At 65.5% G+C, this 10,518-nt stretch overlaps 1 protein-coding gene across 2 annotated transcripts; it reads left to right on the top strand.

Moving 5' to 3' along the window:
• The first annotated feature begins 3,359 nt into the window (after positions 1-3,359).
• On the top strand, positions 3,360-10,127 carry LOC123351779 (platelet-activating factor acetylhydrolase IB subunit alpha1-like). Of its 2 annotated transcripts, none has more exons than XM_044991404.1 (7): positions 3,360-3,478; positions 4,254-4,348; positions 6,341-6,430; positions 6,529-6,645; positions 9,386-9,508; positions 9,586-9,845; positions 10,014-10,127. In XM_044991404.1, exons 2-7 carry the CDS (start codon positions 4,268-4,270, stop codon positions 10,018-10,020), a joined length of 678 nt encoding a protein of 225 aa, XP_044847339.1. In that variant the 5' UTR covers positions 3,360-3,478; positions 4,254-4,267; the 3' UTR covers positions 10,021-10,127. The 2 variants fall into 2 exon arrangements, with proteins under 2 accessions (XP_044847339.1, XP_044847338.1); XM_044991403.1 differs by having other exon boundaries at positions 9,586-9,887; positions 10,014-10,079.
• The last annotated feature ends 391 nt before the right edge of the window (positions 10,128-10,518 follow it).

Genomic DNA, 10,518 nt, shown 5'->3' with positions numbered 1-10,518 from the left:
CATGCGGCTCTGGAAGCCACACCCTGATTGGCTGGCCAGTTGCTGGGGCGAGCCCTTAGGGAAGGGCGTGGGCTGGACAGGTTGGATCCAGATTAGGCTGGTCTGGACTGGGCAGAGTGTGACACAGATGCATGCCCCGCCCACCCCATGGGGCAGTGTGACCCCCCCCGAGCAAGCCCCGCCCACCCCATGGGGCAGTGTGACCCCCCCCGAGCAAGCCCCACCCACCCCATGGGGCAGCATGACCCCCAAGCATGACTCACCCCATGGGGCACTGTGACCCCCCCCGAGCAAGCCCCACCCACCCCATGGGGCAGCGTGACCCCCAAGCATGACTCACCCCATGGGGCAGCGGGACCCCCAAGCATGACTCAGCCCATGGGGCACTGTGACCCCCCTGCGCAGGACTGACCCGCGTGGGGAGAACACGACAGACCCACAGAGGGGAACGTGACCCCCCCAAAGCAGGGCTGACCCTCGGGAGCGCATGACCCCTGAGCGGGGCCAGCCCTGCAGCGCGAGCGTCCCAAGCAAGAGCCCTGTGCCAGGCTGAGCCCCGGGCACAGGGTGTGCAGGAGACTCCAGCCTTCTGCACTAGGGGCAGGAGTGAGCCCCGTGGGCAGGGGAGGGCAAGACCCCCCCCCCCCCCGCCAGGCCAAGCTGAACCTAGGGGGCAGGGCAGGGCTCAGGGACCACAGCAGCAGGGCCAGGGCAACTGGCTCCTCGGGGGGCAGAATGGAGACAATGGGGCGATTTTACACTTTGCGTGGGTGGTTTTGACAGGCCCGGCGCTACCCTGTTGGTGTCACTAGGCATAAATCTAGGTAACTCGGGAGGATGGCTTTGGGCCTATGTGACCCAAAGTACCTTTATGTAAAGTGCTTTTGTTAGCCTTACTAAACTTTTGTAACCTCTTGTGTTATGTGCTAATTACTGGCAGCTGCAAGGCTGCTTGACACTAGATGTAGCCAATACTAAATAAGATAGGCGGAAAGCAGGTGCTGTAATTAAAGTTATATGCATGAGAATGTAGCCCCCACGGTGGGAAAGTACAGATAACTGTTCACAGAAGAGGTACTAACGAGCTAAAATGGTTTTTGCCAAGTATGACTTAACTGCTTCATGTAATTGCTATTGCAAAGTGTATTTGCTGCATGGGAATGAAAGGTGGGGGGAGAGGAGGAGTGGGGGGGGAATGGAAATGCTTAGCTGAAATCATGTATAAAGAGAGAGAGCTGTTTGTATCGGGGTGCAGGATTTGAGATTGCGATGTCTCCCTTGCACCTTATTTGGGCTCAAATAAACCTGGTTTTACTTCTCCACCCTGGTGTGTTAATTAGTGCAGCGCACACCAGGCAACGAACCCCCACTGTTACTGTCCTCGGCCCTCTGTGCCGGCAACAACCCCACCAGGGATCCATGCAGGGCAGCCCTGGCCTGTGTGACGTGGGAGGGCGGGCGAGCCGCTCAGCCGTCTCCTCCTGGCTGCCAGAGCGAGATCTCAGCAGGCTGAGACTCATCGCCAGCACCTGCTGCTGGGGTGTGGCGGTTTCTTGGTGCTCCGTCGCCAGTCGCAGCTGCAGCGGGGATCAGGGAGGCCCAGGTTTTGCATTGCCGCCTGCGGCACCGTGACAGTAACATCAGCTGGGCGAGGCGTCTAACCCAGCCTGCCCTCTGCGAGGCCAGGGGCAGGATGTGCTCCCAGTTTTACAGCCACTGTGAGAGTGAGGGAGATTTGCAGCCCGTGGGACGCAGGGACACCCACCTCCAGGGACCAGCTTGTGCTGAGGACCTGAGGTGAAGGGTTTCAATAGAGGCCAAGGGTGTAAGGGACCCTCTTCCCTCCCACCCAAGTATTTCCTGTCTTGGCCTGGTGCTTGATTCAATATGATCTGGGAGCCTGTAAATGCCTCTGCCCTAAGCCCCTTGCGCTCGCCTGGCCGTCCCTGAGCTGCAGCCCCGGCTCTAAAAAGTGCTTTTGAATTTGAACAGGCTGAAGTGGCAACGTTTTGTTGCAGTCGACACAGCAGTCCGGGGAGGTCAGTGATTCCCACGGCAGACAGGGAGCAGTGCTGGCCCAGCCACTGGGCTGCACCGCCATCACCAAACACGGAGGCCCCTGCAATCTGAGTGACTCTGAGAAACTGGTGAGGAGGGTAGGTCCGTCCCTGCTGCTGCTCCTCTCCCGGAGACCCCGGAGTGTCTGCAGCCCCTTCCAGCTAGTGAGGGCCCAGGCCCAGCGTCCCTGCCTCTGGGGTTACTGTGGTATTACGCTCGGCGCTGCGGGGCTCCTTTCACACCCGACGGGAATTGCACTGCCTGTTTATCACTGTTGTCGAGCCTCACAGCTCCTGTGTTTTCTATGAGCCTCGCAGAGCTCTGAGGACCCCCATCGCTTGCCAGCACTTCCCCTCCTAAAATCCCATCTGTGCTGCTGCATAACTGCCTGCAGGGGTTACCCTGAGTGAATCCCCCACTCCAGGCTGCGCATGCAACATGCGGGCTCCAGGAGCAAGAAATCCTAAGCCAGCCCGGCAGTGCAGACTGGCCATTCCCCGCATCTGCTTTCCACACGTGGCAGAGGCCCCGATGAGATGAGAACGAGCATGGCCCAGGGCGGCTGCTGAAGGCGCTTTTCTCTGCAGCAGGTTTGTGAGGCTTAAATCCCTCCTGGGGCTCATCTAGGCTGCGAGTTCAAGAGATGGGATCTCCCGGAAGCAGTTCCCATCAGAAAGTCTCCTTGCCACTCGCTCCTGCGGCGTCGGCGTCGGTTCATCTGCCAGCATTTAGGAGCCCCGGCGTGGCTCCTATTTCCGCACGTGCCACTGCCGATTTATTTCTACGGGGCCCAGCGCTGCAGTGACGGACGGACCTTGTACGGCTGCTGCTGTGGCTCTGCCCAGGGAACCCATCGCAGAGATACGTGGGCCTGACAGCGCCGGGGGGAGGAGCCGGCAGATCCCAGCGCTTTCTGCACAGGCCACTGCGTCCCCTGAGCTGCACCCGCTTTTCGGCAGGTTCATGGCAGCTTCCCCGCCCGTAGGGGTCGGGCCGGGCCCGGCCGCTCCCCTGCAGCCGGTCTAAGGGCGACTGGGAGCTCCGAGTAACAGCCCCCCAGAGCACACCCAGTCCGGGCCGAGTCCCGAGCGGGGCGCGCAGGGCAGCTGGGGGGGGGGGGGTGATGAGAACAGCCAGAGTCACACGAAGGCTGCATTCAGGGGTAGGGGGGTGCTGGGAACAGCCGGGCTCTGGTGGGGAGGGTAAAGGGAAGAGCCGGAAGCAGGGGAGGGAGGTGCTGGGAACAGCCGGACTGGCTCATACCATCTCCGCCCGGCGGTGGGGGGGTGCACTTCCTCCCAGCCCTCCCCTGTCACATGGTTCCGCCCAGGCTGCCCGCTGCTCCCCGACGCAGAGTGAACGTGCGGGCGGCTGCGGCGGCTCCGGAACCATTCGCTCCCCTCCCCCGCCAGCCTCTTAGGTGAGCCTCCCCCCGGCCCAGGGGAATGGTACCGCCCGCATGCATGGGGGGGCTCAGCGTGGATCTAACCATTATACCCACAGGAGGGTAGGAGAAGGGGAACCAGCCCCCTTTCTCTCCCTCCCCCCCATGGTCTTACCCATTCTACCTGCGGGGGGGGCTCGAGGGGCGGACCAAACCATTGTCCCCATGGGGGGATGGATAAACCCCCTTCCGGGGGACCCTCCGGGGCGGACCAAACCATTATCCTTTATGGGGGGGCTCAGCCCCCTTCCCCTTACGCTAGACTGGGAACTGAGTTTGACACCGCCCCGCAAGAACCTGAGGAGTACGGATCAGTCAATATACACCGAGGGGGGGGGACGGATCAGCTCCCCTCTAAAAGGAATGGTATCTCCCACGCTGCATGGGATCTGGGGGGATGGACCCAACCATTATCCCGTGTAAGGGGGTATGATCTAGCTGAGAAACTTACAGCCTCCTTGAAAATGGTACCGTCCGTGGGTGGGCTGAGTGGATTCAACCATTATCCTCGGGCATGGGTAGAATGGACCCATCCCCCTATCCCAGGGAATGGTATTGTCCACCCTGCATAGGACTTGAGGGTGTAGACTCTACCATTGTCCCACATGGCGGGAGGCTATAAGGGGACCAACCCCCCCCCCATCCTCTGGCAATGGTACTGCGTCCCCCGAGGTCCATGGGGGTCTGGGCAGAACCATTATCAGAGTGTGGGGGGGATTTGCTGACCTGACCTGCTGGCTTTGCCTCCTAGGAGCTTCCAGAACCATGAGTGACGGGGACAAGAACCCGGCCAGCACCCCCACGCCGCTGGCCGACGTGCAGGGGGACGGGCGCTGGCTGGCGCTGGTGGGTCGGCGCCGCGCGGACCCCCTGCCCCCCCCACGGGGACCCTCTGTCCTGCCCCCCCCTGGGGACCCTGCACAGACATCCCCTGCCCCCCCCATGAGGACCCCCTGCCCCACGGAGGGTGCTGCACAGACACCCCCTGCTCCGCCTTGCCCCCCAGGGACCCTGCACGGACACCCCCCGCCCCCCAGGAACCCCGCTGCCCTGCCCCACGGGGGGTGCTGCACAGACACCCCCTGTCCCATGGACACCCCCTGCCCTGCCCTGCCCCACGGGGACCCTGCACAGACATCCCCCCAGGAACTCCCCTGCCCTGCCCCACAGTGGGTGTTGCACAGACCCCTCTGCCCCACGGGGACCCCCTGCCCCGCCACATGGACACCCCCTGCCCTGCCCCACGGGGACCCTGCACAGAGCCCTCCTGCCCTACGGGGACCCCATGCCCCATGGGGGGTGCTGCATGGACACCCCTTGCCCCACCCCACGGCGACATTAATGATCTGGCGGATGGCGTGGGCTGCACCCTCAGCAAGTTTGCAGCTCACACTAAACTGGGAGGAGTGGTAGATACGCTGGAGGGTAGGGACAGGATTCAGAGGGACCTAGACAAATTAGAGGATTGGGCCAAAAGAAACCTGATGAGGTTCAACAAGGACAAGTGCAGAGTCCTGCACTTAGGATGGAAGAATCCCATGAACTGCTCCAGACGAGGGACCGAGCAGCTCAGCAGCAGTTCTGCAGAAAAGGACCTGGGGGTTACAGTGGACGAGAAGTGGATATGAATCAGCAGTTGCCCTTGTTGCCAAGAAGGCTAACGGCATTTTGGGCTGTATTAGTGGGGGCATTGCCAGCAGATCGAGGGACGTGATCATTCCCTTCTGTTCGGCACTGGTGAGGCCTCATCTGGAGTCCTGGGTCCAGTTTTGGGCCCCACACTACAAGGAGGATGTGGAAAAATTGGAGAGAGTCCAGCAGAGGGCAACAAAAATGCTTAGGGGGCTGGAGCACATGACTTATGAGGAGAGGCTGAGGGAACTGGGATTGTTTAGCCTGCAGAAGAGAAGAATGAGGGGGGATTTGATAGCTGCTTTCAACTACCTGAAAGGGGGTTCCAAAGAGGATGGACCTAGACTGTTCTCTGTGGTAGAAGATGACAGAACAAGGAGCAATGGTCTCAAGTTGCAGTGGGGGAGGTTTAGGTTGGATATTAGGAAACACTATTTCCCTAGGAGGGTGGTGAAGCCCTGGAATGGGTTCCCTAGGGAGGTGGTGGAATCTCCTTCCTTAGAGGTTTTTAAGGTCAGGCTTGACAAAGCCCTGGCTGGGATGATTTAGTTGGGGTTGGTCCTGCTTTGAGCAGGGGGTTGGACTAAATACCTCCTGAGGCCCCTTCCAACCCTGAGATTCTGTGATTCTATGACCCTGCACAGACACCCCCTGCCCCACCCCACAGGGACCCTGCACAGACACCCCCTGCCCTGCCCCACAGGGAGTGCCACACGGACACCCCTGCCCTGCTCCATGGGGACCCTGCACAGACAGCCCCTGCCCTGCCCCACCCCACAGGGACCCCGCCCTGCCCCACAGGGACCCTGCACAGACAGCCCCTGCCCTGCCCCACAGGGAGTGCCACACGGACACCCCTGCCCTGCCCCATGGGGACCCTGCACAGACACCCCCTGCCCCACCCCACAGGGACCCTGCCCCGCCCCACAGGGAGCGCCACACAGACACCCCTGCCCCACAGGGACCCTGCACAGACACCCCCGCCCTGCCCCATGGGGAGCGCCACACGGCCATGCCCTGCCCCACCCCACAGGGGCTGCATTGGTGGCGGGTGAGGGGTCCCCGTGCAGCTGGCCACACGCCCCACCCCACAGCGGCCACATCCCAGCACTGGGCCTGTCAGCCTGTGAGGGAGAGTCTCTGCCTGACACAGGCTCTGGGGCCCATGTGCCCCCCAGCCCTGCCTGACCCCATCTGCCCCCCCAGCACCATCGCTTCATCGCGGACAGCAAGGACAAGGAGCCCGAGGTCGTGTTCATCGGGGACGCCCTGGTGCAGCTGCTCCAGCAGTTTGAGGTGAGCCCCCCGCTCGCCCTGGCCCTGCAGGCTGGGGGGGCCACACAGGGACCACGGCCCCCCCCCAGGGCCCCAGCTCTGACTCTCTCTCCCCCCAGATCTGGCGCGAGCTCTTCTCCCCGCTGCACGCGCTCAACTTCGGCCTGGGGGGCGACGGGACGCAGCACGTGCTCTGGCGGCTGCAGCAGGGCGAGATGCAGCACATCCGGCCCAAGGTGCGGGATCGGGGCCGGGGGGGGGGGCGGGGTGAATGGGGGAGGGGAAGGGGCACTGACACGGTGGCAGGGGAATGAGGCACTGATGGGGCAGGCGAATGGGATGGGGGGGCGCTGACAGGGGGCAGGTGGCAGGTGAATGGGATGTGGGGGTGGGGGCGCTGATAGGGGGCAGGTGAATGGGATGGGGGGGTGGGGGCGCTGACAGGGGGCAGGTGAATGGGAAGTGGGGGCCGGGGGAGCTGACAGGGGGCCGGTGAATGGGATGGGGGGGCAGGGGACGCTGATAGGGGGCAGGTGAATGGGATGGGGGGGCGGGGCGCTGATAGGGGGCAGGTGAATGGGATGTGGGGGGCGGGGGCGCTGACAGGGGGCAGGTGGCAGGTGAATGGGATGGGGGGGTGGGGGCGCTGACAGGGGGCAGGAGGCAGGTGAATGGGATGGGGGACGGGGACGCTGATAGGTGGCAGGTGAATGGGATGGGGGGGCCGGGGGTGCTGACAGGGGGCAGGTGAATGGGATGTGGGGGGTGGGGGCGCTGATAGGGGGCAGGTGAATGGGATGGGGGGGCGGGGGCGCTGATAGGGGGCAGGGGCGCTGATAGGGGGCAGGTGGCAGGTGAATGGGATGGGGGGGCGGGGGCGCTGACAGGGGGCAGGTGAATGGGATGGGGGGGCCGGGGGCGCTGACAGGGGGCAGGTGAATGGGATGGGGGGGTGGGGGACGCTGATTGGGGGCAGGTGGCAGGTGAATGGGATGTGGGGGCGGGGGGCGCTGATAGGGGGCAGGTGGCAGGTGAATGGGATGGGGGGGCGGGGGCGCTGATAGGGGGCAGGTGAATGGGATGGGGGGGCAGGGGCACTGATAGGGGGCAGGTGACAGGGGAATGGGATGGGGGGGCAGGGGCGCTGATAGGGGGCAGGTGGCAGGTGAATGGGATGTGGGGGGCGGGGCGCTGATAGGGGGCAGGTGAATGGGATGTGGGGGGTGGGGGACGCTGATGGGGGAAGTTGGCAGGTGAATGGGATGGGGGGTGGGGGCGCTGATAGGGGGCAGGTGGCAGGCGAATGGGATGTGGGGGGTGGGGGACGCTGATAGGGGGCAGGTGGCAGGTGAATGGGATAGGGGGGTGCTGACAGGGGGCAGGTGAATGGGAGGTGGGGGGGCGGGGCGCTGAGATGGGGCAGGTGAATGGGATGTGGGGGGTGGGGGATGCTGATGGGGGGCAGGTGGCAGGTGAATGGGATGTGGGGGGCGGGGGCGCTGATAGGGGGCAGGTGAATGGGATGTGGGGGGCGGGGGATGCTGATGGGGGCAGGTGGCAGGTGAATGGGATGTGGGGGCGGGGGCGCTGATAGGGGGCAGGTGAATGGGATGTGGGGGGCGCTGATAGGGGGCAGGTGGCAGGTGAATGGGATGGGGGGGCGGGGACGCTGAGGGGGGGCAGGGGGCAGGTGAATGTGATGGGGGGGCGGGGACGCTGATAGGGGGCAGGTGAATGGGATGTGGGGGACGCTGATAGGGGGCAGGTGAATGGGATGTGGGGGACGCTGAGAGGGGGCAGGTGGCAGGTGGCTGGGATGTGGGGGGTGGGGGACGCTGATAGGGGGCAGGTGGCAGGTGACTGGGATGTGGGGGGGCAGGGGCGCTGATAGGGGGCAGGTGAATGGGATGGGTGGGCGGGGATGCTGATGGGGGGCAGGTGGCAGGTGAATAGGCTGAGTGGGGTGGGGGACGCTCAAAGGGGGCAGGTGGCAGGTGAATGGGCTGTGGGGGGTGGGGGACGCTGATAGGGGGCAGGTGAATGGGATGTGGGGGGCGGGGGGCGCTGAGCGGGGGCAGGTGGCAGGTGAATGGGATGTGGGGGGCGGGGATGCTGATGGGGGAAGTTGGCAGGTGAATGGGATGGGGGGGTTGGGGACGCTGATAGGGGGCAGGTGGCAGGTGAATGTGATGTGGGGGGTGGGGGCGCTGACAGGGGGCAGGTGAATGGGAGGTGGGGGGCCGGGTCGCTGATAGGGGGCAGGTGAATGGGATGTGGGGGCGGGGGATGCTGATGGGGGCAGGTGGCAGGTGAATGGGATGTGGGGGGCGGGGGATGCTGATGGGGGCAGGTGGCAGGTGAATGGGATGTGGGCGGGGGGCGCTGATAGGGGGCAGGTGAATGGGATGTGGGGGGCGCTGATAGGGGGCAGGTGGCAGGTGAATGGGATGGGGGCGGCGGATGCTGATGGGGGGCAGGTGGCAGGTGAATGGGATGGGGGGGCGGGGACGCTGATAGGGGGCAGGTGAATGGGATGTGGGGGCAGCTGGTAGTGTGCAGGTGAATGGGATGTGGGGGACGCTGATAGGGGGCAGGTGGCAGGTGGATGGGATGTGGGGGACGCTGATAGGGGGCAGGTGGCAGGTGACTGGGATTGGGGGGGCGGGGGCGCTGATAGGGGGCAGGTGAATGGGATGGGGGGGCGGGGATGCTGATGGGGGGCAGGTGGCAGGTGAATGGGCTGTGGGGGTGGGGGACGCTGATAGGGGGCAGGTGAATGGGCTGTGGGGGGTGGGGGACGCTGATAGGGGGCAGGTGGCAGGTGAATGGGATGTGGGGGGCCGGGGCGCTGATAGGGGGCAGGTGAATGGGATGGGGGGGGGAGTTGAGGGGATGAGGCCCCGGGCATAGGGGGCTGGTCCTGGGGCCTCCCTGGGGGGCAGGCGCCGTCCCCGCTCACGCCTGGCCTCCCGGCAGATCGTGGTCGTCTGGGTGGGCACCAATAACCACGGGCACACGGCCGAGCAGGTGGCGGGCGGCATCGAGGCCATTGTCCGGCTCCTGCAGCAGCAGCAGCCGCAGGCGCGTGTGGTGGTGCTGGTGAGTAGGGGGCACAGTGGGGGGGAGGGGGGATGGGGCCCCTCCACCGGGCCTGACGGCGCCACGTCTCCCCCCAGGGCCTGCTGCCCCGCGGCCAGGGCCCCAACCCGCTGCGGGAGAGGAACCGGCGGGTGAACGAGCTGCTGCAGGCCCGGCTGCCGCGGCTGCCCAACGCCTGCTTCCTGGACGCTGACCCCGGCTTCGTGCACTCGGACGGCGCCATCAGCCACCACGACATGTACGACTACCTGCACCTGAGCCGGCACGGCTACGCCCGCCTGTGCCCGCGGCTGCACGCGCTGCTGCTGCGCCTGCTGGGGGAGCGCCAGGGGGCCGGGCCCTGAGCCGCCGCCGCCGCCGGGGAGCGCCAGGGGGCCGGGCCCTGAGCCGCCGCCGCCGCCGGGGAGCGCCAGGGGGCCGGGCCCTGAGCCGCCGCCGCCGCCGGGGAGCGCCAGGGGGCCGGGCCCTGAGCCGCCGCCGCCGCTGGGGAGCGCCAGGGGGCCAGGCCCTGAGCCGCCATCACCCACCCACCCACAGCTCCCCGCCCCCAGCACCACCACAACCATCCGACTGCCCAGGGCCCCCTGCACCCGCGTGGGCATTAAACACTGATTTGCCATCTGCCGGCTGGAGGCCGATTCTTTGCCTGGCCCCGGGTCCGGGGGAGGTTTGTGCCCCGTGGGATGGGGGGAGGCGACATGGACCCGAGATGTGGGATCAAGAGGTCCCACACGCAGGGCTGGGGGGGGGCAGGCTCCCGGGGAGGGGGTGACAGACACAGGTTTGCTGGTGGGGGACAGAGCGTTGGGGGTGTGGGGCGGGATGACCAGCTGGGCCAAGCCAGAGCCCCCGAGGGGGCCTGTGGGCAGGGCCGCCCAGAGGATTCGGGGGGTCTGGGGTCTTCAGCGGTGGGTCCTTCACTCGCTCCGGGTGTGTTCACCGGCACTGAAGGAGCCGCCAAAAACTCTCGAGGGGCTATTGCCCCACTTGCCCCCCCCCCCCCCACCGGG

This window comes from Mauremys mutica, chromosome 17 (assembly GCF_020497125.1).
Source record: "Mauremys mutica isolate MM-2020 ecotype Southern chromosome 17, ASM2049712v1, whole genome shotgun sequence".
In the NCBI taxonomy this organism is placed as follows: domain Eukaryota; kingdom Metazoa; phylum Chordata; order Testudines; family Geoemydidae; genus Mauremys; species Mauremys mutica.
The sequence above is the reverse complement of the archived record's forward strand: the minus strand, read 5'-3'. Positions and strand labels throughout refer to the sequence as shown.

What these genes read in the sequence shown, in the direction of transcription:
- LOC123351779 (XM_044991404.1), top strand. Translation starts at nt 4,268, where the DNA reads ATGAGTGACGGGGACAAGAACCCGGCCAGCACCCCCACGCCGCTGGCC. An exon ending in TGCAGCACATCCGGCCCAAG is followed by an intron (nt 6,646 to 9,385) that starts GTGCGGGATCGG and finishes GCCTCCCGGCAG; the next exon opens with ATCGTGGTCGTCTGGGTGGG. An exon ending in AGGCGCGTGTGGTGGTGCTG is followed by an intron (nt 9,509 to 9,585) that starts GTGAGTAGGGGG and finishes GTCTCCCCCCAG; the next exon opens with GGCCTGCTGCCCCGCGGCCA.